This window comes from Anolis sagrei, chromosome 6, assembly GCF_037176765.1.
Source record: "Anolis sagrei isolate rAnoSag1 chromosome 6, rAnoSag1.mat, whole genome shotgun sequence".
Classification (NCBI taxonomy): Eukaryota; Metazoa; Chordata; class Lepidosauria; order Squamata; family Dactyloidae; genus Anolis; species Anolis sagrei.
In genome coordinates this window covers 6,755,240-6,780,038 of record NC_090026.1, presented here as the reverse complement: position 1 = coordinate 6,780,038, position 24,799 = coordinate 6,755,240, and the positions used below count along the sequence as shown (strand labels likewise).

Sequence of the window (24,799 nt, the reverse complement as noted above, 5' to 3'; positions counted from 1 at the left end):
AGAACTCCCATTACTAACAGGAAATACTGGAATGGTTCGGTGGGCACTGACCTTGAGTTTTGGAGTTGTAGTTCACCTACATCCAGAGAGCACTGTGAAACAATAATGGACCTGGACCAAACTTGGCGCAAATACTCAATATGCCCAAATGTGAACACTGGTGGAGTTTGGGAAAATAAACCTTGACACTTGGGAGTTGTAGTTGCTGGGATTTATAGTTCATCTACAATCAAAGAGCATTCTGAACCCAATAGAATTAGGCTAGACATCCTACACAGAACCCCCATGACCAACCGAATAAATAAAAAATACTGTGTTTTCTTATGGGCTTTGGTGACCCTTCTGACACCCTCCTCGCAACACCCCCCCCCCCCGGGGTCCTGACCCCCAGGTTGAGAAACGTGGTTTAGGGTTTGGTTTTGTCAGAAGACTTGCTAAGCTGTGTATACAAACAATGCTGAAAGAATCAAAGCTGTTGTTACTCTATTCATGTTTCCTGCATTTTGATGTGAGCCATACACATAATGCACTACTATAATATGAAAAGTAACTCCCTCGTGGTCTGGTTTGTTTTCACAATAGGTTCCCAGACACCAAGCACCTGCTTCCTTTCCTACCTGCAGCTCTTTCTCCAGCGTGGTGTCTGCTCCAAGGGACTTGGCCACCATTTCCTGAGTCACAGGGAAATTTGGAGGGATCGTGGTGCATTTCTGGATCAATTTGGGATTCAGTCCATTCAGGAACTGGTATCCAAAGAAGGCATCTTCTTTCCAGTGCTCTGTGACATATACTAGAATGGCAAACAAGAATTCAATTCAGGAAGATCCATTTACAAGAAGGGATCAAGTCAGGATTATTTTTGGCACATTGAATTGAGGGCCCTTCTACACATGCACTAAAGCCTGAAAGAAACCGGGAAAAGGGGATAGTGGCTAAATGACATTTTGACAAAGTGCGGGCTACATTAGATTAACAACTGAATAGCACATGTTTAAAAGGTGGGATTAAAACCTGATTCTACCCCCCAAAATGTGCATATCCACATGCCTGGATATCCCTGCAGTCATGGAAAACATGTTATTTCTTGGGTTGTTGTAGGTTTTTTCGCGCTATATGACCATGGTCTAGAGGCATTCTCTCCTGACGTTTCGCCTGCATCTATGTCAAGCATCCTCAGAGCCCTTTGTCTCACCTTGGTCATTCCACAGATATATAAACCCTTTTTTCCTAGTTCCAACAGACCTCACTACCTCTGAGGATGCTTGCCATAGATGCAGGCGAAACGTCAGGAGAGAATGCCTCTAGACCATGGCCATATAGCCCGAAAAAACCTACAACAACCCAGTGATTCCAGACATGAAAGCCTTCAAGAATACATGTTATTTCTTTCCTATCCCCTAGTGTGAACTGCTCCAGTTCATGCACACATTTTAAAAGCTCAAAACAGCTGATCAGGGTTGTAAAAAATGGAACCACAGACACCCAGGTGGCTAGACGCAAGCACAATTGGAAAGCAATTACAGTTAGAACTCTCTGCAGTCATTCCTTTGTTCTGATCTTTACAATATTAAACAGAGCTTGAATTTATAGTTGGGTGAGGAGAAAGAATAAGAATTTGGCTTGTGTGTAGATTGAGAGATCCACATGAGCACATATACGATCCAGCGCAACTCAGAGAGAATTTTTAAAAAACCCTTCTGCTTAATGTCCCTAGTCCATTTTGCGGATTTGTAAAATCCACTATAAAGGAAGGTGTCAGAACAGCAGGGGACTATTTTCTGCGACTGACAGGTCTATGTCTGGACTTGCTCTCCGGTCCCGTGATTTTTAAATCCACTTATTTAATCCGAATTTTGATGCTATACGGTAGCGCCCTAAGTTTGAAGCAAATATAAGCTGAGGACAAAGGGGGAAGGAGGGAGGAAGAGAGAAAAATTGGGACATTTTTAAAGCAGCTGAAAAGATGGCTCAACAGGCATATCATCAGGACTTCTATAACAGGACAGTATCCAAGATGTGGATGTTAGCAGGGCTTCCATCTTACCTGATGTTTCTGACTTGTTGAACCAGAAAACATTCTTGATGTCATCCAGGCTCCCCCAGGATCTTTTGCTATCAGAATATCCTCTCAGCTTGTGCTCTATGGTCCTAAATGTAGTCAAAGAAAAGAACATTTTCAAAGTAGTAGTAGTAGTAACACTATTTTGTATTCTGCCCTATCTCCCCGAGGGGAGACAGGGCAGATTCCAGCATATACAGAGACACAAGGCAAACATTCAATACCTCAAAACAATGAAACACAGATACACAGATAAAGGGAAAGTCTTTCCCTTCATCTCCAGCTCTGGAAGTAGTGCTCATCTCCATTTCTAAGCTAAAGAGCCTGCATTGTCTGTAGACACCTCCTAGTGTTGTACACCAGAGTAGGAACACCTCTGACCTTAAACACTACACCAACTTGGTAAAATCAGCAAGCAGTTTATTGAAGAATAAAATGAGAGAAAGCAGTAAAATTAGCAAAAACAGTAAAGTTCCAAAAAAAAGGTTAGTCCATGAGCTTCAAGGTAAAACAAGATCCATAGGTATAACATCCATGAAACAGGCACCAGAGCCCATGAAACAAGACAGCATGAAAAATTCAATACACAAACCAGGATCTTGGCAAAATTTGGCACATGAAACTAAGAATGCTTGAAAGCAAGTCCGTCATATTCCAACATTGACCCAACTGAGGCAGCTCTTTCCCATGAATCAATATAAAGGGTTTCCAGATCCCAAAACCGAAAGGAAAGCATTTCTCTTGACCATACCACTAGATACTGTACATACTCGAGTATAAGCCGACCCGAATATAAGCCGAGGCACCTAATTTTACCACAAAAAAACTGGGAAAACTTATTGACTTGAGTATAAGCCAAGGGTTGGAGATGCAGGAGTTACTGATAAATTTCAAAATAAAAATAGATATCAATAAAATTACATTAATTGAGGCATCAGTAGGTTAAATGTTTTTGAATATTTACATAAAACTGTAATTTAAGATAAGACTGTCCAGCTCTGATTAAATCATTATTCTAATCTTCAGTGTAAATTATTATTATCCTTCCAATAATAATAAAGATAGTAAAATAATAATAATAATAATAATAATAATAATAATAATAATGAAATCCAGCATATATACCTCGTTTGCTGTGTCATACTGTGTTTTTGTGTCAGGATAATAATAATAATAATAATAATAATAATAATAATAGACTAAAATAATTGAAATGTAATAACAGTGATAGCAGAGTAAAATTATAAATGCAGTAACAATAAAAATAAAATAATAAATGTAATAATAATAAAGAGTAAATAAATTATAATACTAATAACAAATAGAGTAAATAATAAATGTAATAAAATAATAATAAAGTAATGTAAATATAATAATAATAATAATTAATATATTAAAATAACTCATGTAATAAAATGATACTAATAACAAAGGAAAATAATAAATAACCTTGACTCGAGTATAAGCCGAGGGGAACTTTTTCAGCCTAAAAAGGGGGTTGAAAAACTAGGCTTATACTCGAGTATATACAGTAAATGTTTCTTCTCTCTCTTTTTCTATAAACAAACTGTTCTTCTTTACATGCAAGCTCTCTCTCCCTCTCCCTCTCTTTGTTTACAAAAGTCTTGCTTTCTATCTACACTCTCATTAACTTCTGCACTTGACAAATCATCTTCAGACAGTTTCTCTGACAAAGACTGTAAAGGGCCTCTCCCAGGAATGTGACCTTGTGGATCTTCCTCTCATCTGAGCTTAATTCAGGCCCAGCTAAACCCTCATCCCCATTGCCAACAGACCCAGGCCCACCATCAGGAACATCATCCCCATTCCCATCATGAACATCTGGCACAATCACAAGGTGAACAGGCTAGCATGCAACACCTTGGTCATGTGGCCGGCATGACTGCATGAAGTGTTGTTTATTTATTTATTTATTTATTTGCGGCATTTGTAGCACGCCTTTCTCAGACTTGCAGCGACTCAAGGCGGCTGACAGAATTAGCAAATTTAGTGCCATACATTCATAAAAATACAGTTAAAAATAATCAACTCAACACTAAAAAGCATTTAAAACCATATGAACACTGTTTACCTTCCTGCCGAGGCGGTACCTATATTGCTCTACTCACATTTGCATGTTTTTGAACTGCTAGGTTGGCAGGAGCTGGGGCTAACAGTGGGTGTCCATCCCATCCCGTGAATTCGAACTTCTAATCTTCTGGTCAGCAAGTTCAGCAGCTCAGTGGTTTAACCCGTTGCACCACCGCAGCCCCACAGTACTAGTGAGTGACATAGCGTAACTCAACAGTTGCGCCCATCATACAGAAAATCCCTGGCCAATGCAATGATTACTCCTTCAAATATTTAACATAACACTCCACATGTTAGCTTTTTAAAAATCCAATACAGTAGAGTCTTGCTTATCCAACATAAATGGGTCGGCAGAACATTGGATAAGTGAAGGCGTTGGATAGTAAGGAGAGATTAAGGAAAAGCCTATTAAACATCAAATAATGTTATGATTTTACAAATTAAGCACCAAGACATCATATTTTACAACAAATCAACAGAAAATGCAGTTCAATACACAGTTTTTGTTTGTTTGTTTGTTTGTTTTGTTGCATCAGGAGCGACTTGAGAAACTGCAAGTTGCTTCTGGTATGAGAGAATTGGCTGTCTGCAAGGACGTTGCCAGGGGACGCCTGGATGAATTGATGTTTTTATCATCCTTGTGAAAGGCTTCTCTCATGTCCTTGCATGAGGAGCTGGAGCTGATAGAGGGAGCTCATCCGCCTCACCCCGGATTCGAACCTGCAACCTGTCGGTCTTCAGTCCTGCCGGCACAGGGGTTTATCCCATTGCGCCACCGGGAGCTCCGACAATACACAGTAACGTTATGTAGTAATTACTATATTTATGAATTTAGTATCAAAACATCACAATGTATTGAAACAGCTGTAGATCTGGGCAGGAGGCAGACTGCACTGGATAATACAGAACATTGGATGAGCGAAGGTTGGATAAGTGAGACTCTACTGTATAACCCTCCTGGAACAATCCTTCACCTCCTTCCCACACAACTCACTTGCTTACAGCTCGTCCAATAAAGAAGGTTCCTTTGACGAAGGAGAATTTGGTTTCAGTTTCTAACTCTTTTGGAGAAGAGACGTTCAGACAGTGAGGGACGCCCTCGTTCCACACCTTCCACCTGTACGGAGGGAGAGGAATGACAATTGTTTAGATCTGGAATATCTCCTTCTGGCCTGGAGAAGATATTCATGAGAGTAAAAGTTCTCAAAAATAGAATATTCTAGGCTGATAAGTCAAAAAGACTCATTGATTCCAACTTTGGAGTTTTTGCTCTTCCCATCAGAGAGATACGTTGACCCACCCTAGAGATGCACAGAGCTTGGGAGCTTGGAGCTCTTGCTTGCAAATTAACGAGGAATTATAACCTTCATCACACTTAATCATTCTAGCCAAGGAGGATGAATCCCCTCCTAACTGGACCACCCAGAGTCCTAACATTCATATCTAACACCCTGAAGTAAAGAAACAAATAATCTAGATATACATTGGGCTGTTGTAGGTTTTTTCGGGCTATATGGCCATGTTCTAGAGGCATTTCTCCTGATGTTTCGCCTGCATCTATGGCAAGCATCCTCTGAGGTACCTCTGAGGATGCTTGTCATAGATGCAGGCGAAACGTCAGGAGAAATGCCTCTAGAACATGGCCATATAGCCCGAAAAAACCTACAACAACCCAATGATTCGGGCCATGAAAACCTTCGACAATACATAGATATACAGTGTTTCCTCGCTACTTCGCGGTTCATTTTTTGCAGACTCACTGTTTCGTGGGGGTTTTGCTAATTAATTTAAAATACAGTACTGTATACAAGTAGTGAGGGAACACTGGAGGAGGAAGGAGGGGTGGATGGATGGATCTCTGCGTAAGCTCAGCCTCCTCACTCTCTTTACCTTCCTCCTCCTCCTCCTCCTCCTTGGCACCATTGCACATGCTGGGTGCGAGCCTGAGGCTGAGGGAAAGTAGTGCCCAGTAACACCCAGACAGAGAGAGAGATTGATTGAGACAGAGAGGGGCCATCTTCCAGAGGAAGGGGTGACGGGGGACATACATATATGTATGTATACTGTACCCACACTGTAAGCATTCCTACTTCATGGATTTTCACTTATCACGGGTGGTCCTGGAATGTAACCCCCATGATAAGTGAGGGAACACTGTACACATATGACACACAAACCCATTTTGGGAAATGTGAGTACCATTGGGAACTTGGGCATTTCTCCTTTCCTGTCTGACTCAGAATCAACAAAAACATGAGGTTCTTTGCATTGTCAAAGACTTTCATTGAATCATAGAATCATAGATAAAATCGTAGAATCAAAGAGTTGGAAGAGACCTCCTGGGCCATCCAGTCCAACCCCATTCTGCCAAGAAGCAGGAATATTGCATTCAAATCACCCCTGACAGATGGCCATCCAGCTTCTGTTTGAAAGCTTCCAAAGAAGGAGCCTCCACCACGCTCCGGGGCAGAGAGTTCCACTGCTGAACGGCTCTCACAGTCAGGAAGTTCTTCCTCATGTTCAGATGGAATCTCCTCTCTTGTATTTTGAAGCCACTGTTTCGTGCCCTAGTCTCCAGGGAAGCAGAAAACAAGCTTGCTCCCTCCTCCCTGTGGCTTCCTCTCACATATTTATACATGGCTATCATATCTCCTCTCAGCCTTCTCTTCTTCAGCCTAAACATGCCCAGCACCTTAAGCCGTTCCTCATAGGGCTTGTTCTCCAGACCCTTGATCATCTTAGTCGCCCTCCTCTGGACACATTTCAGCTTGTCAATATCTCTCTTGAATTGTGGTGCCCAGAATTGGACACAATATTCCCGGTGTGGTCTAACCAAAGCAGAATAGAGGGGTAGCATGACTTCCCTGGACCTAGACACTATGCTCCTATTAACTCAGACCAAAATCCCATTGGCTTTTTTTGCCGCCACATCACATTGTCGGCTCATGTTAAACTTGTTGTCCACGAGGACTCCAAGATCTTTTTCACATGTACTGCTCTCGAGCCAGGCATCATTGTCCCCCATTGCCCCGTGGCTGGAATAACTGGGTTGCTGTGAGTTTTCCAGGCTGAATGGCCATGTTCCAGAAGATTCTCTCCTGAAGTTTCACCTGCATCTATGGTGGGCATCCTCAGGGGTTGTGAGGTCTGTTTGAAACTAGACAAGTGGGGTTTACATATCTGTGGAATGATGTCCAGTGTGGGAAAAAGAATTCTTGTCTCTTTGAGGCAAGTGTGAATGTTGCAATTGGCCAGTTTATTAGCACTGAATGGCCTTGCAGCTTCAAAGCCTGGCTGCTTCCTGCCTGGGGGAGTCCTTTGTTGGGAGGTGTTAGCTGGCCTTGAACAAGGACAAGCCATGAGAGCAAAGACAAAGATCTATCCAGAGGAAAAGTGTTCTTACTATACATCAAGGGAACCACTGACCGCATAGGGAAGCTGATGAGGAAACACAACCTACAAACTATCTACAGACTCATCAAGAAAATCCAACAAATGCTACGTCCAGCAAAGGACAAGAGGGATCCTCTCACCTCTGCTGGAGTCATATACCATGCAGCTGTGGACAAGTCTCTATAGCGGTGATTCTCAATGTTCCTAATGCCGCGACCCCTTAATACAGTTCCTCATGTTGTGGTGACCCCCAAACATAAAATTATTTTCATTGCTACTTCATAATTGTAATTTTGCTACTGTTATTAATTGTTATGTAAATATCTGATATGCAGAATGTATTCTCATTCACTGGACCAAATTTGGCACAAATACCCAATATGCCCAAATTTGAATACTGGTGGGGTTGGGATAGGAGAATTGATTTTGCCATTTGGGAGTTCTAGTTGCTGGGATTTATAGTTCACCTACATTCAAAGAGCATGCTGAACTCCACCAACGACGGAATTGGACCAAACTTGGCACACAGAACTCCCATGACCAACAGAAAATACTGGAAGGCTTTGGTGGGCATTGACCTTGGGTTTTGGAGTTGTAGTTCGCCTACATCCGGAAAGCACTGTGGACTCAAACAATGATGGATCTCAATCAAACTTGGCATGAACATTCAATATGTGAACACTGGTAAAGTTTGGGGAAAATAAATCTTTACATTTGGGAGTTGTAGTTGCTGGGATTTATAGTTCACCTGCAACCAAAGTGCATTCTGAAGCCCACCAACAATAGAATTAGGCCAAATTTCCCACACAGAACTCCCATGACCAACAGAAAATACTGTCTGTGAGGGTCTTTGGCGACCCCTTTGACACCCCCTCGCGACCCCTCTAGGGGTCCCGACCCCCAGGTTGAGAACCACTGCTCTATAGGGACCTTGTGGACATTCCACAGATATACGTATAATGTCTATAGACAGTCCACGTTTCACAGGCATATAGCAGGGTTGGGAGGACAATAGCTTTATAAACAACCACCTTGATCTCCCTATGGATGTCCTTGTATATAAACCCCACTTGCCTAGTTTCCAACAGACCTCACAACCTCTAAAGATGCCTTCCATAGATGTGGGTGAAACATCAGGAGAAAATGCTTCTGGAACATGGCCATACAGCCCGGAAAACTCACAGCAACCCAATGAGATTCCTTATCTGAAACAATGGATGGGTGTAGTTTTTAGCTACACCGTCTCATAGGTTTAGCCCCACTTACTGGTAGAAAGACTGCCTCTGCTGGACCTCCTTACTCCGGAATTCTTTGAGCAAAGGTAGAGTATCCATGGCAGGGGTTTTAGCTGGAGGAAGAAACACAGAAAAGATTGTTTATATCTTTAGAAGCCTACTTGCTTCATTCAACACAGTCACTGATCTGAGACAGAAACTGCTTGAAATTCCAGTACTAAAAACTGAAACATCTCTCGACTGGAAAGTAACCTTGGTGGGTGAAAAATCGATGCAATAGGTGATCTACAGCACAACAAAAGCATTCCCCTTCTTGCTAGGATGGGCTCTGGCACCTCCTTGCAGTAAGTGGTCGGACTGGACCCTAAACAACATATTCTACCCAGGGTCATGGGGTTGGGCAGTTGAGTTTTGGTGAAGGTCATGTGAAGAATCCAAACTCTGGATCAGACCTGATGACCTTTCTAGGCCCAACCCCTGCCAGATGTTTCCAGCAAGCCCATAAGCAAGGCTTGAGTATCCTAGCATCGACCCAATTATTTTTCCCAACAATTTATTGCCCAACACACATTTTGGTGCCTCGAATATTAGTCCTGTTTTTGGGTACATTTGAGCTGTTGACTATCAAGCAAAAAGTGGGTGTGAGAAGCAATATCATACGAAAGCTGACTGGCACAACCTGGGCCTCACAACCAGACACAGTGAAGACATCTGCCCTTGCCCTTTGCTACTCTGCTGCTGAGTATGCATGCCCAGTGTGGAATACATCTTGCCACTTTAAAACAGTGGATGTGGCTAATGTATTGTCGAAGGCTTTCATGGCTGGAATCACTAGGTTCTTGTGGGTTTTTTCGGGCTATAGGGCCATGTTCTAGAGGCATTTCTCCTGACGTTTTGCCTGCATCTATGGCAAGCATCCTCAGAGGTAGTGAGGTCTGTTGGAATTAGGACAATGGGTTTATATATCTGTGGAATGGCTGGGGTGGGGCAAAGAGCTCTTCCCTGCTGGAGCTAGGTTGTGAATGTTTCAACTGACCACCTTCATCAGCATTTGAAGGCCTGGCTGAGCCTGGGAAAATCCCCTGTTGAGAGGTGTTAAGCTGTGCCTGGTTGTTTCCTCTCTGCTGTTTTGCTGTTGTAATTTTAGAGTTTTTTCATACTGGTAGCCAGATTTTGTTCAAGTGGATGTGGCTCTTAATAAGACATGCCACATTATCACAGTGTAGGTCTACGCCCTACACCACTGGAGAAATTATACTGTTTAGCTGGTACTGCACCACTTGACATCCATCAGAAAGTAACAGCCTGTAAGGAAAGAACTAAAGCATGGACATCTCTGACCCATCCTGAGTTCAGATATCAGCCAGCAAGCCAACACCTTTAATGAAGAAATAGCTTTCTAAGATCTACAGAGATACTTGCAGCAACACCTCAGCAAGCGAGAGTCCAAAAGTGGCAGGCTTAAACTCAGAACCTCAATCCATGGTTGATATCGGATGAGAGACTCCTTCCTGTGCACACAGAAGACTGAGAAACTTTGAAAGACTGAATAGGCTGCGCTCTGGCACCACAAGGTGCAGAGCCAATATTCAGAAATGGAGCTGCAAAGTGGAGTCCACGTCATGCGAGTACAGAGAAGAGCAAACCACAGACCATTGACTACAATGCAGCCTGAGCCCTGCCACATGCACAATGGAGCACCTCCTCACAGCCACACCAGAGGCCAGCTTCTGGTCAAGTGGCCAGCTTCTGGTCAAAGGACATTTACGTAGTAAAATGTCAAGTTTTTAAACTTTATGTTTTTAAATACATTATAATTGTACCCGCAATGATAAATAAATAAGCTGCTGATTCCAAGAATTCACCACCACCACCACTACCACCACTTTCCGCTCTAATTTTGATATATAGAACATATGCCATCTACTAGTCACTAACCATATCTAAAAAATTAGAATGAATGCATTCTATAATGCAATTTTCCGAATAAGTGCCCCAAATAAATAAAAACAAAGACACCAAGAATGTTTTTAATTGGGTGATGTTATTATTCAGGGCCAAGACAATATCCAATATTCATGTAAATCTCATTTATCTCACTCTAACAAGACAAGAAGAATTTCCATTTTTTTCCTTCCACTGGGCACTGCAATTGAAGAGAGATATTGATAGGCTGGAATGTGTCCAGAGGAGGGTGACTCAAAGGATCAAGGGTCTGGAGAACAAGCCCTATGAGGAGCGGCTTAAAGAGCTGGGCATGTTTAGCCTGAAGAAGAGAAGACTGAGAGGAGACATGATGAGGGCCATGGATCAAGATGTGAAGGAAAGTCATAGGGAGGAGGGAGCAATCTTGTTTGGACTAGAGGCCCTTCCACACAGCCCTATATCCCAGAATATCAAGGCAGGAAATCCCACATTATATGAGTGCGGACTTAGATAACCCAGGTCAAAGCAGATATTGTGGGATTTTATGCCTTGATATTCTGGGATATAAGGCTGTGTGGAAGGGCCCTTTGACGCTGAACAATGGCTTCAAACTACAAGAAAGAAAGGAGATTCCACCTGAACATTAGAAAGAACTTCCTCACCATGAGAGCTGTTCAGCAGTGGAACTCTCTGCCCCGGTGTGTGGTGGAGGCTCCTTATTTGGAGGGTTTTAAACAGAGGCTGGATGGCCATCTGGTGGGGATGCTTTGAATGTGATTTCCCTGCTTCTTGGCAAAATTGGGTTGGACTGGTAGGCCCACAAGGACTCTCCCATCTCTAGAATTCTATGATTCTAGGTTGACAAGAGTTTATGTTCACTTGTGAGTGATCTTTCTAGCTTTGGGATGTGTTTATGCAAAACTAGCTGTACCCGCCACGCATTGCTGTGGCCAACCTTCCTTCCCTCCCTCTTTCTCTCTTTCTTTCTTTCTTTCTTTCTTTCCTTCCTTCCTTACTTCCTTACTTCCTTTTCTCACTTCCTTTGCTCCATCCTTCCTTGTCTCTTTCCTTCCTTCCTTCCTTCCTTCCTTCCTTCCTTCCTTCCTTCCTGCCTTCCCTCTTTCTCTCTTTCATTCCTTCTCTCCTTCCTTCCCTCTTTCATTTTATTTCCTTCTCTCCTTCCTTCCTTATCTACCTTTCTTTCTTTCCCTCTCTCCTTCCCTCCTTCTTTCCCTCTTTCTCTCCCTCCTTCTCTCTCTCCTTCCTTCCTTCCTTCCTTCCTTCTTTCTCTCTTTCATTCCTTCTCTCCTTCCTTCCCTCTTTCATTTTATTTCCTTCTCTCCTTCCTTCCTTATCTACCTTTCTTTCTTTCCTTCCTTCTCTCCTTCCCTCCTTCTTTCCCTCCTTCTTTCCCTCTTTCTCTCTCCTTCTCTCCTTCCTTCCTTCCTTCCTTCCTTCCTTCCTTCCTTCCTTCCTTCTTTCCCCCTTTCTGTGTATGTGTTTTGTGTGTGCATATATCTGTGTATATATTTCCGTATATATTTTTGTATACATGTATATTAGGCTTGGGCAATCCATGGTTCTAAATGGTTCTAAAGTACTTACAAAACTAAAGTTCTGGTGGTGAAAATTTCAGAACTCTAACAAAACTCTCAAAATTTCATAATAAATGGCAGTTCCTAATTGGTTCTGTCATTAAAATCACCAATAATGAAATAATAATTAAATTTTGAAAGTTTTGTTAGAGTTCTGAAATTTTCACCACCAGAACTTTAGTTTTGTAAGTACCTTAGAACCATTTAGAACTATGGATTGCCCAAGCCTAATGTATATATATGTGTTTGTGTACATATGTGGTTTTGTGCATGCGTTGAAATACATTTTTTTGGCTTTTTAAGTCCCTTCCACTGTGGTTTTTCAGTGTTTTAATGAGTGATGGTCACTTGTTGGCCTGAGAGGTGTCTTGTATCCAAATTTGGTGTCAATTTGTCCAGTGGTTTTTGAGTTAGGTTAATCCCACAAACGAACATTACATTTTTATTTAGATAGATAAATGTGCATTAAACTCTTGTCACTCTGCTGAGCAGCAACGACACTTTTGTCTCTGACTTGTGCTAATTTGTGAAGGATTTTTTTCACACTTTGGGATCTTTTTTGCAAAAAAAAAAATGTGCTTATGAAGAAAACAAATGCATGCAATCTTTTATTATCCTGCTAATTGGGCGGGGGGGGGGGGGATTTTGAAGACCTTTTGAAGGATGACCCAAACAACTACCGTCCGGTCAGCCTCACGTCGATACTGGGCAAGATTCTGGAAAAGATTGTTAAGGAAGCGGACTGCAAACACTTAGAAACAAATGCAGTCATCGCTAATAGTCAACATGGATTGATCAAAAACAAGTCATGCCAGACTCATCTGATCTCTTTCTTCGATAGAGTTCCAAGCTGGGTAGATGCGGGGAATGCCGTGGATGTAGCGTACCTGGATTTCAGTAAGGCCTTCGACAAGGTCCCCCATGACCTTCTGGCAAGGAAACTAGTCCAATGTGGGCTAGGCAAAACTACGGTGAGGTGGATCTGTAATTGGTTAAGTGGACAAACACAGAGAGTGCTCACTAATGCTTCCTCTTCATCTTGGAAAGAAGTGACGAGTGGAGTGCCATCAGCAGGGTTCCGTCCTGGGCCCGGTCCTGTTCAACATCTTTATTAATGACTTAGATGAAGGGCTAGAAGGCATGATCATCAAGTTTGCAGACGACACCAAATTGGGAGGGATAGCCAATAGTCCAGAGGACAGGAGCAGAATTCAAAACGATCTTGACAGATTAGAGAGATGGGCCAAAACTAACAAAATGAAGTTCAACAGTGACAAATGCAAGATACTCCACTTTGGCAGAAAAAATGAAATGCAAAGATACAGAATGGGGGACAATGCCTGGCTCGAGAGCAGTACGTGTGAAAAAGATCTTGGAGTCCTCGTGGACAACAAGTTAAACATGAGCCAACAATGTGATGTGGCGGCAAAAAAAGCCAATGGGATTTTGGCCTGCATCAAGAGGAGCCTAGTGTCTAGATCTAGGGAAGTAATGCTACCCCTCTATTCTGCCTTGGTTAGACCACACCTGGAATATTGTGTCCAATTCTGGGCACCACAATTCAAGAGAGATATTGACAAGCTGGAATGTGTCCAGAGGAGGGCGACTAAAATGATCAAGGGTCTGGAGAACAAGCCCTATGAGGAGCGGCTTAGGGAACTGGGCATGTTTAGCCTGAAGAAGAGAAGGCTGAGAGGAGACATGATAGCCATGTATAAATATGTGAGAGGAAGCCACAGGGAGGAGGGAGCAAGCTTGTTTTCTGCTTCCTTGGAGACTAGGATGCGGAACAATGGCTTCAAACTACAAGAGAAGAGATTCCATCTGAACATTAGGAAGAACTTCCTGACTGTGAGAGCCGTTCAGCAGTGGAACTCTCTGCCCCAGAGTGTGGTGGAGGCTCCTTCTTTGGAAGCTTTTAAGCAGAGGCTGGATGGCCATCTGTCAGGAAAATTGCATCTGTCAAATGCAATATTCCTGCTTCTTGGCAGGGGGTTGGACTGGATGGCCCATGAGGTCTCTTCCAACTCTATGATTCTATGTGAGTGATTTTTCTAGTTTTGGGATGTTTTTTAGAACATTATCTTTGTGCAAAATAAATGAACATTAATCTCTTGTCTCGCTGCTGAGCAGCAAGAACACCTTTGAAGCACAAATGCACACATCCTTTTGTTATCCTGCTAAATTGGGGGGAGGGGCACTTTTGAAGACCTTTCCTCTGTTCTTCTAGGATACTGACTTACCTGATCCCTCCCGCAGCTCCAAAGACTGCCGCCCTTCCATCCACTGGTAACAAGGGAAACGGTAGGTCACCCCTTTGGGGGACGTCACGGTGATAAATGTGCAGTACCAGTCCGTGGGGGTGAGGAGGAGTCTGGTTTCTTTGTTGAGACGGATGAGCACAATGTCCCCCAGGTCCTGTTTGCTAGAGACTTTGTAATCACTCACCTGTAATGGAAAAGTCAGAGAATCACCTCAATCAATAGACCAGTGGCTCTGAACCTTCCTAATGCTGCCACCCCTTCATACAATTCCCTATGTTGTGCTGATCCCCAACCATAACATTATTTTCGTTGCTACTTCACAACTGTCATTTTGCTTCTGTTATGAATTGTCATGTAAATATCTGATATGCAAGATATATTTTCATTCACTGGACCAAATTTGGCACAAATACCTGATATGCCCAAATTTGAATACTGGTGTGTTTGGGGTGGGATTGATTTTGTTATTTGGGAGTTGTAGTTGCTGGGATTTATACTTAACTCACAATCAAAGAGCACTCTGAACTCCACCAATGATGGAATTGAACCAAACTTGGCACACAGAACTCCCATGACCAAGATGAAAAACTGGAAGGGTTTGGTGGGCATTGATCTTGAGTTTGGGAGTTGTAGTTCACCTACATCCACAGAGCACTGTGGACTCAAACAATGATAGATCTGGACCAAACTTGGCACAGATACACAATATGCACAAATGTGAACACTGGTGGAGCTTGGGGAAAATAGACCTTGACATTTGGGAGTTGTAGTTGCTGGGATTTATAGTTCACCTACAGTCAAAGAGCATTCTGAACTCCACCAAATATGACATTGAACCAAACTTGGCACACAGAACTCCCATGAGCAACAGAAAATACTGGAAGGGACTGGTGGGCATTGACCTTGAGTTTTGGAGTTGTATTTCACCTACCTCCAGAGAGCACTGTGAAACAATAATGGACTTGGACCAAACTTGGCTGAAATACTCAATACACCCAAATGTAAACACAGGTGGAGTTTGGGGGAAATAAACCTTGACATTTGGGAGCTGTAGTTGCTGGGATTTATAATTAACCTACAATCAAAGAGCACTCTGAACATAGCTCACAATGGATACTACCTATATGGCCAACATTGGATACTGGTGGGGTTGGGGGGCTGGTTTTGAATTCTGGGAGTTGTAGTGCACCAACACCAAAAAGGATGAGAATGACAGACGGCGAGATCTTCAGCCTTCTCTACTCAAGTTTGACTAAGTATACCTTTTTCTTGTGGACTTAAGCTGTTCTTGTGACTTTGGGCTATTCCTAGACTGCATTACCTTTGAATCTGTAAGAGACTTCTGGATCTCTGTTGGACTATCACCTATAGCTCAACCTTTTATACATCTACTTTCTTTATTCTTGATTTTTCCCTATACTTTTTATGTGTTTCTACAATAAACTGTTTGTTTATATTCTAGACTCTTGTGTGGTGCTGTGGTCAGAGGTGTTCCTAGGCCGGGAGCATAACACAGTGATATCTAGTTTTTTCTGAATTTAGGCTCTCGGGTGATATGAAATGACAACTCCCATCATTTTTATTATCTTCCAAGAGGACTGGGGAAAATGGGAATTGCAACCCAATCACACTTATTATTATTATTATTATTATTATTATTAACTTTATTTGTACCCCGTTAGCATCTCCCGAAGGACTCGATGCGGCTTACACAGGCCGAAGCCTCAGAACACAATACAATAAAAACATAAACACAACAATAAGCAAAGCAAATCAAATAATTAAGCAAAATAACAGTAACAGTGACAAAACATCAAGACACTTTAAAACTAGGCCGGCCGTTGCAATGGGGTACAGGGTTAAAAAGTGATGAAGTGGCAGGAGGAACGTAGGATTAAAAATAGTGTGGTGTGCAGTAATATTGATTGTACTAAAGTGCATGTAGGACTTGGGATGGGGGGTTCCTAATCTGAGAAGGCACATCGGAACAGCCAAGTTTTTAGATTCTTTCTGAAAGCTGCTAAGGTAGGGGCCTGTCGAAGATCTTTTGGAAGGGCATTCCAGAGTCGGGGGGCCGCCACAGAGAAGGCCCTGTCCCGTGTCCCCACCAAGCGCGCTTGCGACGTGGGTGGGATCACGAGCAGGGCCTCCCCAGATGACCGGAGCGAGCGTGTGGGTTCGTAGATGGAGATGCGGTCACGCAGGTAGGGTGGTCCCAAACCGTTCAGGGCTTTGTAGGTGAGCACCTGCACCTTGAATTGGGCTCGGAAAATAAATGGCAGCCAGTGGAGCTCCTTAAACAGAGGGGTAGACCTCTCTTGATAATGAGCCCCGGTTAGCATCCTGGCTGCTGCACGCTGGACCAATTGAAGTTTCCGAGCCGTCTTCAAGGGCAGCCCCACGTAGAGCGCATTGCAGTAATCCATTCTAGAGGTGACCAAGGCATGGACCACCCCGGCCAGATCAGCCTTCGCGAGGTACGGTCGCAGCTGGCGCACAAGTCTCAGTTGTGCGAAGGCCCTCCCGGATACCGCCGACACCTGAGCCTCAAGCGTGAGCGAAGAATCCAGGAGGACACCCAAACTGCAGACCTGTGGCTTTCGGGTCAGGGAAAGGTTAAGTGACATTTTGCCTGTTTAGCAGTCCTAGATATCGTGTCAAACTCTGCTCCAACATCACATTTCAAATGAGTTGATGTCCTTCCTATCAGCCTTCCTCACTCTTTGGAACTCACAACCATACATAGAAAGTGTAAACAGCATGGCATGGACAATGCTGACTTTAGGATTTGATGCTTTTTGGAAAAACTGAACAGTTTTCAATGTCTTTCTCCCAGTGTTACAGTTACTCACTGTTTACTTCGAGAATTAATTTGGCATCCTTACATCCAGGACCTTGGATAGCTCCTTTAAATTGCAGGTCAGACCTGCAAGCAGATTCACTACCTTATGGACATGCTCAATATATCTCTGGAAGCTAAATTCTGGCCCGAATCTCAAACGTGACCACAACGGTACTACTCTCTCTATATGTAGGTCAGATCTAGAGGTATAAAACTCCATGTTCAGTTGCTAATGGTGAAGAAGGAGGATGTTTCCAATCTCTGGCCACCAGCAAATGAATTGAGAGGAGGTCCTGGATCTGATTGTGTTGCCAATCAGAGTCAGGATCCATCTCAATTCCTTGTTCATTGACAGGAAAGTGATGGAAGCAACATCTTGTTTGAGCCCTGGTTTCCAGTTGAACAGATCTCCATCTCTCATGGGATGCTGCCTGGTGAAGCAGGGTTTGGAGGGAGGAGCAAGGCCAGAAGACATCACTTAGGGTCCTTTCATAAAGGCATATAACTCAGAATATCAAGGCAGAAAATCCCACAATATCTGCTTTGAACTGGGTTATCTGAGTCCACATTGCCATATATTCCAATGCAAAGCTCTATATTGTTGCTCTGTTTATTTATATTAGTTTTTGTATTTTATTTTATTTTATTTTTATTTACTGTTGTGTTCTTGTGTTATATTGTTTTAATATATTGCTGAGCTTGGCCTCATGTAAGCCACCCCAAGTCCCCTTGGGGAGATGGTGGCAGGGTATAAACAAAGTGTTGTTGTTGTTGTTGTTGTTGTTGTTGTTGTTATTATTATTATAGCAGAAAATGTCATTAAGCTAAGTATTTAAAATGGCGGGGGGAGAGATTTACAGTTTTGAACCAAGCTTGGTAAAGGTTTTCCCTAACATTAAGTCCAGACATGTCTGACTCTGGGGGTTGGTGCTCATCTCCATTTCTAAGCCAAAGAGCCATCGTTGTCCATAGACACCTCCAAGGTCATGTGGTTGGCATGACATCATGGAGTACCATTACCTTCCTGCCAGAGCGGTACCTATTGATCTACTCACAATTGAATGTTTTCAAACTGCTAAGTTGGCAGAAGCTGGGGCTAACAGCTGGAGCTCACCCCGCTCCCCGGATTTGAACCTGCAACAAGTTCAGCAGCTCAGCAGTTTAACCCACTGTGCCACTGGGGGCAAATACATGGCTAAACTCCTGCCCTCCGGGTGTTTTGGACTTCAACTCCCATAATTCCTAACAGCCCACCGGCTGTTAGGAATTATGGGAGTTGAAGTCCAAAACACATGGAAGGCCAAAGTTTGCCCATGCCTGAGTTAGATAGAGATATAGAGAGAAAGGCTAGGACAGATTGCTTGGTGACCCAAATGGCCCACTTTCCCCGCACTCACCGCTCCAGCAAAGAAGTCCACACCAAAGTTGTCCATTGCAGTTTTGGGGCTCTCGCCCTCGGTGCCCACCAAGGTGATGTAAATGGCATCGATGGTGCCTGCCTTGAGGTTGTTGCCTGTCACCACCTTGACGCTGTACTTGAAGTCCATCTTGCTGGGGCTCAGGTACTACGCTTTGAGTTTGAGCACCAAAGGAGGAGGAGCTGGGAAACTCAGTCTGTCCTGCGGTTCCAGCACCATAAGCCTCCTCTCCAAAGGATGGCATTTATAGCCCCCTTCAGCCTTGGGGCTCCTCCCCTGGAAAGAAAGGTGGGTCCAGAACTGTGACCCCCTCCTGGGTCCTAGAAGCACATAGGTGGGCCTTTTGGGGGGCGAAGCTTGGATTGCTTCACTCCACTCCTAGATTGGAAGATTCCAGCACTATAAAGACACGTCTTGCTCAATGTATGGAGATGTCTCCCTGGGTCCTAGAAGCATAAAGGTGGGCCTTTGGAGGGGAAAGCTTGGATTGCTTCACTCCGCTCCGGTTCTGCAGAAAGAGAGTGACATTGAGCAAGAATACATTGAGCAAGAAGTGTCTTCATGGTCCTTGTTTTAATATCATAATCCCTCTGGGCAGAGGAAGGGTCAGTGTTGAATATCCAAGCTGTGAAACAAAGTAATCAATAAGGAAAAAGAAGGAAAGAACATAATAAAGAGGAGATGGAGATATATATATATATATAGAGAGAGAGAGAGCAGGCGGGCGGGCGGGAGGAAGGAAGGAAGGAAGTGAGGGAAAGGAAGGAGAAGGGAGGGAGGGAGGGAGGAAGTGAGGGGAAGGGAAGAAGGAAGGGAGGGAGGGAGGGAGGGAGGAAGGAAGGAAGGAAGGAAGGAAGGAAAGAAAGGAGGGAAAGGAAGAAGAAGGGAGGGAGGGAGGAAGGGAGGAAGGAAGGAAGGAAGGAAGGAAGGAAGGAAGGAAGGAAGGAAGGAAAGAGGCACAAAAGGAAGAAAGGAGGGAAATGAGCAGAGAAAGAAAAAAGGGAAGGAAGGGAAGAGGGAGAGAAGGAAGGAAGGAAAGAAGTGAGGGGAAGGGAAGAAGGAAGGAAGGAAGGAAGGAAGGAAGGAAGGAAGGAAGGAAGGAAGGAAGGAAGGAAAGAAGGAAAGAGGTACAAAAGGAAGAAAGGAGGGAAATGGGCAGAGAAAGAAAAAAGGGAAGGAAGGGAAGAGGGAGAGAAGGAAGGAAGGAAAGACGTGAGGGGAAGGGAAGAAGGAAGGAAGGAAGGAAGGAAGGAAGGAAGGAAGAAAGGAAAGAAGGAAGGAAGGAAGGAAAGAAAGAAGTGAGGGAAAGGAAGGAGAAGGAAGGGAGGAAGTAAGGAAGGAAGGAAGGAAAGAAGTGAGGGGAAGGGAAGAAGGAAGGAAGGGAGGAAGGAAGGAGGAAGGAAGGAAGGAAGGAAGTCTGGGAAAGGAAGGAGTAAGGAAGGAAGGAATGAAAAAGTGAGGGGAAGGAAGGACAGGGGGAGGAAGCAAAGAAGTGAGGAAAAAGAATGAGGAAGGAAGGAAGGATGGAAGCAAGGAAAGAAAGATATCTGAAAAAGGAAGGAAGAAGGAAGAAAGAAAGAAAGAAAGAAAGAAAGAAAGAAAGAAAGAAAAGTGAGAGGAAGGAAGGAAGGAAGGAAGGAAGGAAGGAAGGAAGGAAGGAAGGAAGGAAAAAGGGAAAGGAAGGAAGAAGTGAGGGAAAGGAAGTCGCAAGGAAGAAAAGGGGGGGAGAGAAGGAGGCAGAAAGGAAAGAAAGAAAGAAAAATGAGGGAAAGGAGGACATGCTTATCAAGGTTGCAGATGACACCAAAGCTAATACACCAGAGGACAAGATCAAAATTCAAAGTGACCTTAACAGATTAGAAATCTGGGCCAAAACTAACCAAATGAATTTCAACACAGACAAATGTAAAATATTATATCTTGGAGTCTTCATGGAGAACAAAGTGAACATGAGCAATCAATGTGATGCTACAGCTAAAAAAGCCAATGGGATTTTGGGTTGCATCAAAAGAAATATAGTGTCTAGATCAAGGGAAGTTATGGTGGCCTTCTATTCTGCTTTGATCAGACCTCACCTGGAATACTGTGTCTAATTCTTGGCACCACAGTTTGAAAGAGGTGTTGACAAGCTGGAAGGTGTCCAGAGGTGGGCAACTAAAAGTTTCAAATGTTTGGAGACCATGAATGCCTATGAGGAGTGGCTTAAAGAGCTGGGTTTATTTGGCCTGCAGAAGAGAAGGTTGAGAGGAGACATGATGATAGCCATGTATAAATAACTGAAAGGGGGTCCTAAGGAAGAGGGAACAGGCTTGTGTTCTGCTGCCCTGGAGACCTGGTCCCAGAGCAATGGGATCAATTACAGGAAAGGAGATTCCACCTGAACCATAGAAATAACTTTCTGACTGTAAGAGCTGTTCAACAGTGGAACTCTCTGCCACAGAGTCTGGTGGAAGCTCCTTCCTTGGAAGCTTTGAAACAGAGGCTGGATGACCCATCTCTCAGGGATGGCCATCTGGCAGGAAGTTGGTCTCTTCCAACTCTATGATTCTATGGTATACATCAAAGGTTCCTCATCGTTCCACATCTGGAGTTGGGTACCCTGCGCCATGGAACTGGAAATGCAAATGGCATCCCAAAGTATGGCCTTGGCTACCATCTTGTACGTCAGGGCAGATGACTTTGTGAGTCCCGATATAGGGGAAAAGTGGAATAAAAGCGAAGTAAATAATAAAATAGGTTGCAAATGTGTATTTAGTAGGGCTGGGCGGTTTCGTTTCGTTAATTCGTAATTCGTTAATAATTCGTTAATTTTTTCAATTACAAAACGATAACGAACCATTCTGGAGCAATTTTTAAAAAAACAAATTTTTAAACACGTTTTGTGAATGCTTCGTATTTCGTTATTGTATTCGTTTCGTTATTGTTCTGAGGTCGTTTCGTTATTATTTCCACATGTCTGGGGCAAGTTTTTTGTTTAATTAGTGAAAAAAAAATATAATATCACACCAACAGTCAACAACAGAGGGAGAGGGAAGCTTCAGAAGTTTTTGGAGGTTTTTTAGCGTATTTCGCGGTCACGTCCGCCATTAACGAATCGATTCGTTATTGTTTCGGAAATCGATTCGTTAATATTTTGTAATTTTTTTCACATTTATGAAATTTCGTAAATATCGAACTTTTTAAAAGGAAAATTTTGGAATTATTTTAAATATCGAAACAACCCCCCCCCCCCCCCCAAATACAAATCGATTTTAGAAACAAATTTTTCCGTTGTTACCCAGGCCTAGTATTTAGGTATGTTATTTACTAATGTTCAATTTAGACTTAGTGGTGCCATTTTCCAGAAATGAATCAATTTGCGCATTAACCCTTGGAATGTGCTAAATACTATTTCTGCAAGACCAGGGAGTAGACCAGGGAGATAAAATGCTGAGTTAAACCAGAACCCTTCGCTTCCAGAGTATTCTATTGGCGTGTATCATATCTGCTAGGAATATCTCTGCAGGCCGGAGCATGTAAGCCTGGTGAAGACCTCTTGACCCTACCTGAGACCAGCTGGCTAGCTAGAATCTCATAAACCAGAAATGTCCAAGTCAGCATCTCATCAATGACCCTGCTCTTCTTTTGCAAACATGTAGGCCAGATAGAAGGCAGAAACAACCCACTTCGAAAAGCTCCGAGAAGAGGATGGCAATCTAGTCTTGCATGAAGAGTGAGACAATGAAAATCTCTCCAACCATGGAAGGCAATAGTCCTGTCCCTGTGAAATGCCAGAGCCTGACAAATGTCAAGGCAATTGAAGGTATATTCAAGATCAGGGGCGGCTCGTCCATTATGCGAAGTAAGCGGTCGCAGAACACTTTTTTTTGCCAGGGGCGCAGAGGCGCCTCTGTAAATGCCCCTCGCCCGCCACTTGAGGAGCGCCCCCTCAGCTCACAACAGCCCTAACAGTCAGGGGGGAGCCTTGGCTTTCTTGCCTCGCTGCCGTGCGATCCTCTTCCCAAAGGGGCCGGGCCCTTGAGCCTCGCCTAGCCCCTCTCGTTCCTGCTCCACCCGGCCACCAGGTGCGCGAACAGAGCCGGTGCTCAATCGTTCTCCGCGTTCGATCCCTTCCCCATGACCGGCTCCCTTTCCCGATCCCCTGGTGCTCCACCTGCCTCCTCTCCTCTCCCCAATCTGCGGGTGGACCAAGGGGCGGAGCCGCCGCTCATGGCCCGCTTTGGGTCCGGAGGCATGTCTGAAGACCCCAGCGTGCGCACCAAAAGTCGCCTCTTCTCCTGACTTTCGCCATTGGGACCAAGAGAAAGAGAGAGAGAGAGAGCCCCTCCGGCTGGAGGTATCTCCCACCTCCGCTCCCTCCTTTGTTTTTGTGCCTACCTTCAGGAAAGGTGGGCATCTCCATCTCTGTCTCTGTCTCTCTCTCTCTTGGTCCCAATGGCTGAGGAGAAAGTCAGGAGAAGAGGTGACTTTTGGTGCACACGCCAGGGTCTTCAGGCACGCCTCCGGACCCAAAGCGGGCCAGGCAAGGGAGCAAGTGCGGCAAGTGTAGTTACTGGGATGTATAGTTCACCTACAATCAAAGAGCATTCTGAACTCCACCAATGATGGAATTGAACCAAATATGGCACACAGAACTCCCACGACGAACAGAAAATATATATCAATGATTGGTTGGGGGGGGGGGCAAAATACTGTTTGCTTACCACTGAAAATTACCTAGGGCCGCCTCTGTTCAAGATCTAAGGTTGCATCCAATATGGCCTCTAATCTCCAAGCTTACTTACTTAAGCGATTCTTCATAGCTCGAGGATGATGGTCTTCCAGATGTGGTGTCTTGGTGGTGGGTCCGTAGGTAGCTGTGGAGCCCTATTCTTGATCCGCATGTTCTCCGACAGTGAGCATGTCGGTTTCCAGAAGGAAGGCAGCACTGCTGGTCACAGCTGACCTTCAGCTAGAGCGCTCAAGGGCCAGGGCTTCCCAGTTCTCGGTGTCTATGCCACAGTTTTTAAGTTTGGCTTTGAGCCCATCTATAAATCTCTTTTCCTGTCCTCCAACATTCTGTTTCCCATTCTTGAGTTCAGAGTAGAGCAACTGCTTTGGGAGTCTGTGATCAGACATTCGGACAACGTGGCTGGTCCAGCAAAGTAGATGATGGAGGAGCATCGCTTCAAGGCTGCTGGTCTTTGCTTCTTCCAGCACACTGACATTTGTCCACCTGTCTTCCCAAGATTTGCAGGATTTTCTGGAGGCAGCACTGATGGAATTGTTCCAGCAGTTGCATGTGACATCTGTAGACCATGTTTCGCAGGCATATAGCAGAGTTGGGAGGGCAATAGCTTTAAAAACAAGCACCTTGGTCTCCCTACAGATGTCCCGGTCCTCAAACACTCTATTCGGAAAATTGCTGCACTCGCAGAGCTCAGACAGTGTTGCATTTCAGTGTCAATGTTGACTTTGGTGGAGAGGTGGCTGCCAAGGGAGCAGAAATGGTCAACATTTTCTAATGTTACACCATTAAGCTGTATTTCTGGCATTGGAAAGTCCTCACTCAAGAAGCTCCAGATGACAGAAGGAAATCGGAGGAACGGCAACCAGCGGTGAAGGGGAGAAGTGGACAGTTGCGGAGCCCCATTGGGCGCCAACTCTGAAAGGCTATATTTAAACGAAGAAGGATATACTAGTGCAAGGGAATGGCAAAGAGCGGCGCAGGACAGGACAGATTGGCTGGAGATGAGATTTTTGGCTCCTGAGGAAAGAGCAGATCCACCCATTAATCATTTTCCACTGACCCCAGAGGTGAAAGTTATGAAACCTCAAATCAATAATCCATGTGTTGTTTATGACAATGACCATACTATATGCCCTTGGGACGTTCCTTGTTGTTCATTTGTTCAGTCATGATGTGGCCAAAGTACTTCAACTTTGTCTCTAGTCTCCTTCCCTCCAGTGAGCAGTCGGGCTTTATTTCCTGGAGGA

General features: G+C 44.1%; 1 protein-coding gene across 1 annotated transcript in view; it reads right to left on the bottom strand.

Moving 5' to 3' along the window:
- The window catches only part of LOC132779297 (hydroperoxide isomerase ALOXE3-like), a 35,609-nt gene extending 16,657 nt beyond the window's left edge, over positions 1–18,952 (bottom strand). The window contains exons 1-6 of the mRNA XM_067469725.1: positions 18,803–18,952; positions 14,543–14,747; positions 8,810–8,891; positions 5,145–5,267; positions 2,045–2,148; positions 618–790 (exon numbers count right to left, since the gene is read on the bottom strand). Of these exons, the coding sequence (XP_067325826.1) occupies positions 618–790; positions 2,045–2,148; positions 5,145–5,267; positions 8,810–8,891; positions 14,543–14,747; positions 18,803–18,952 (837 nt within the window). The remainder of the gene's footprint in view (positions 1–617; positions 791–2,044; positions 2,149–5,144; positions 5,268–8,809; positions 8,892–14,542; positions 14,748–18,802) is intronic.
- Positions 18,953–24,799: the final 5,847 nt, after the last annotated feature.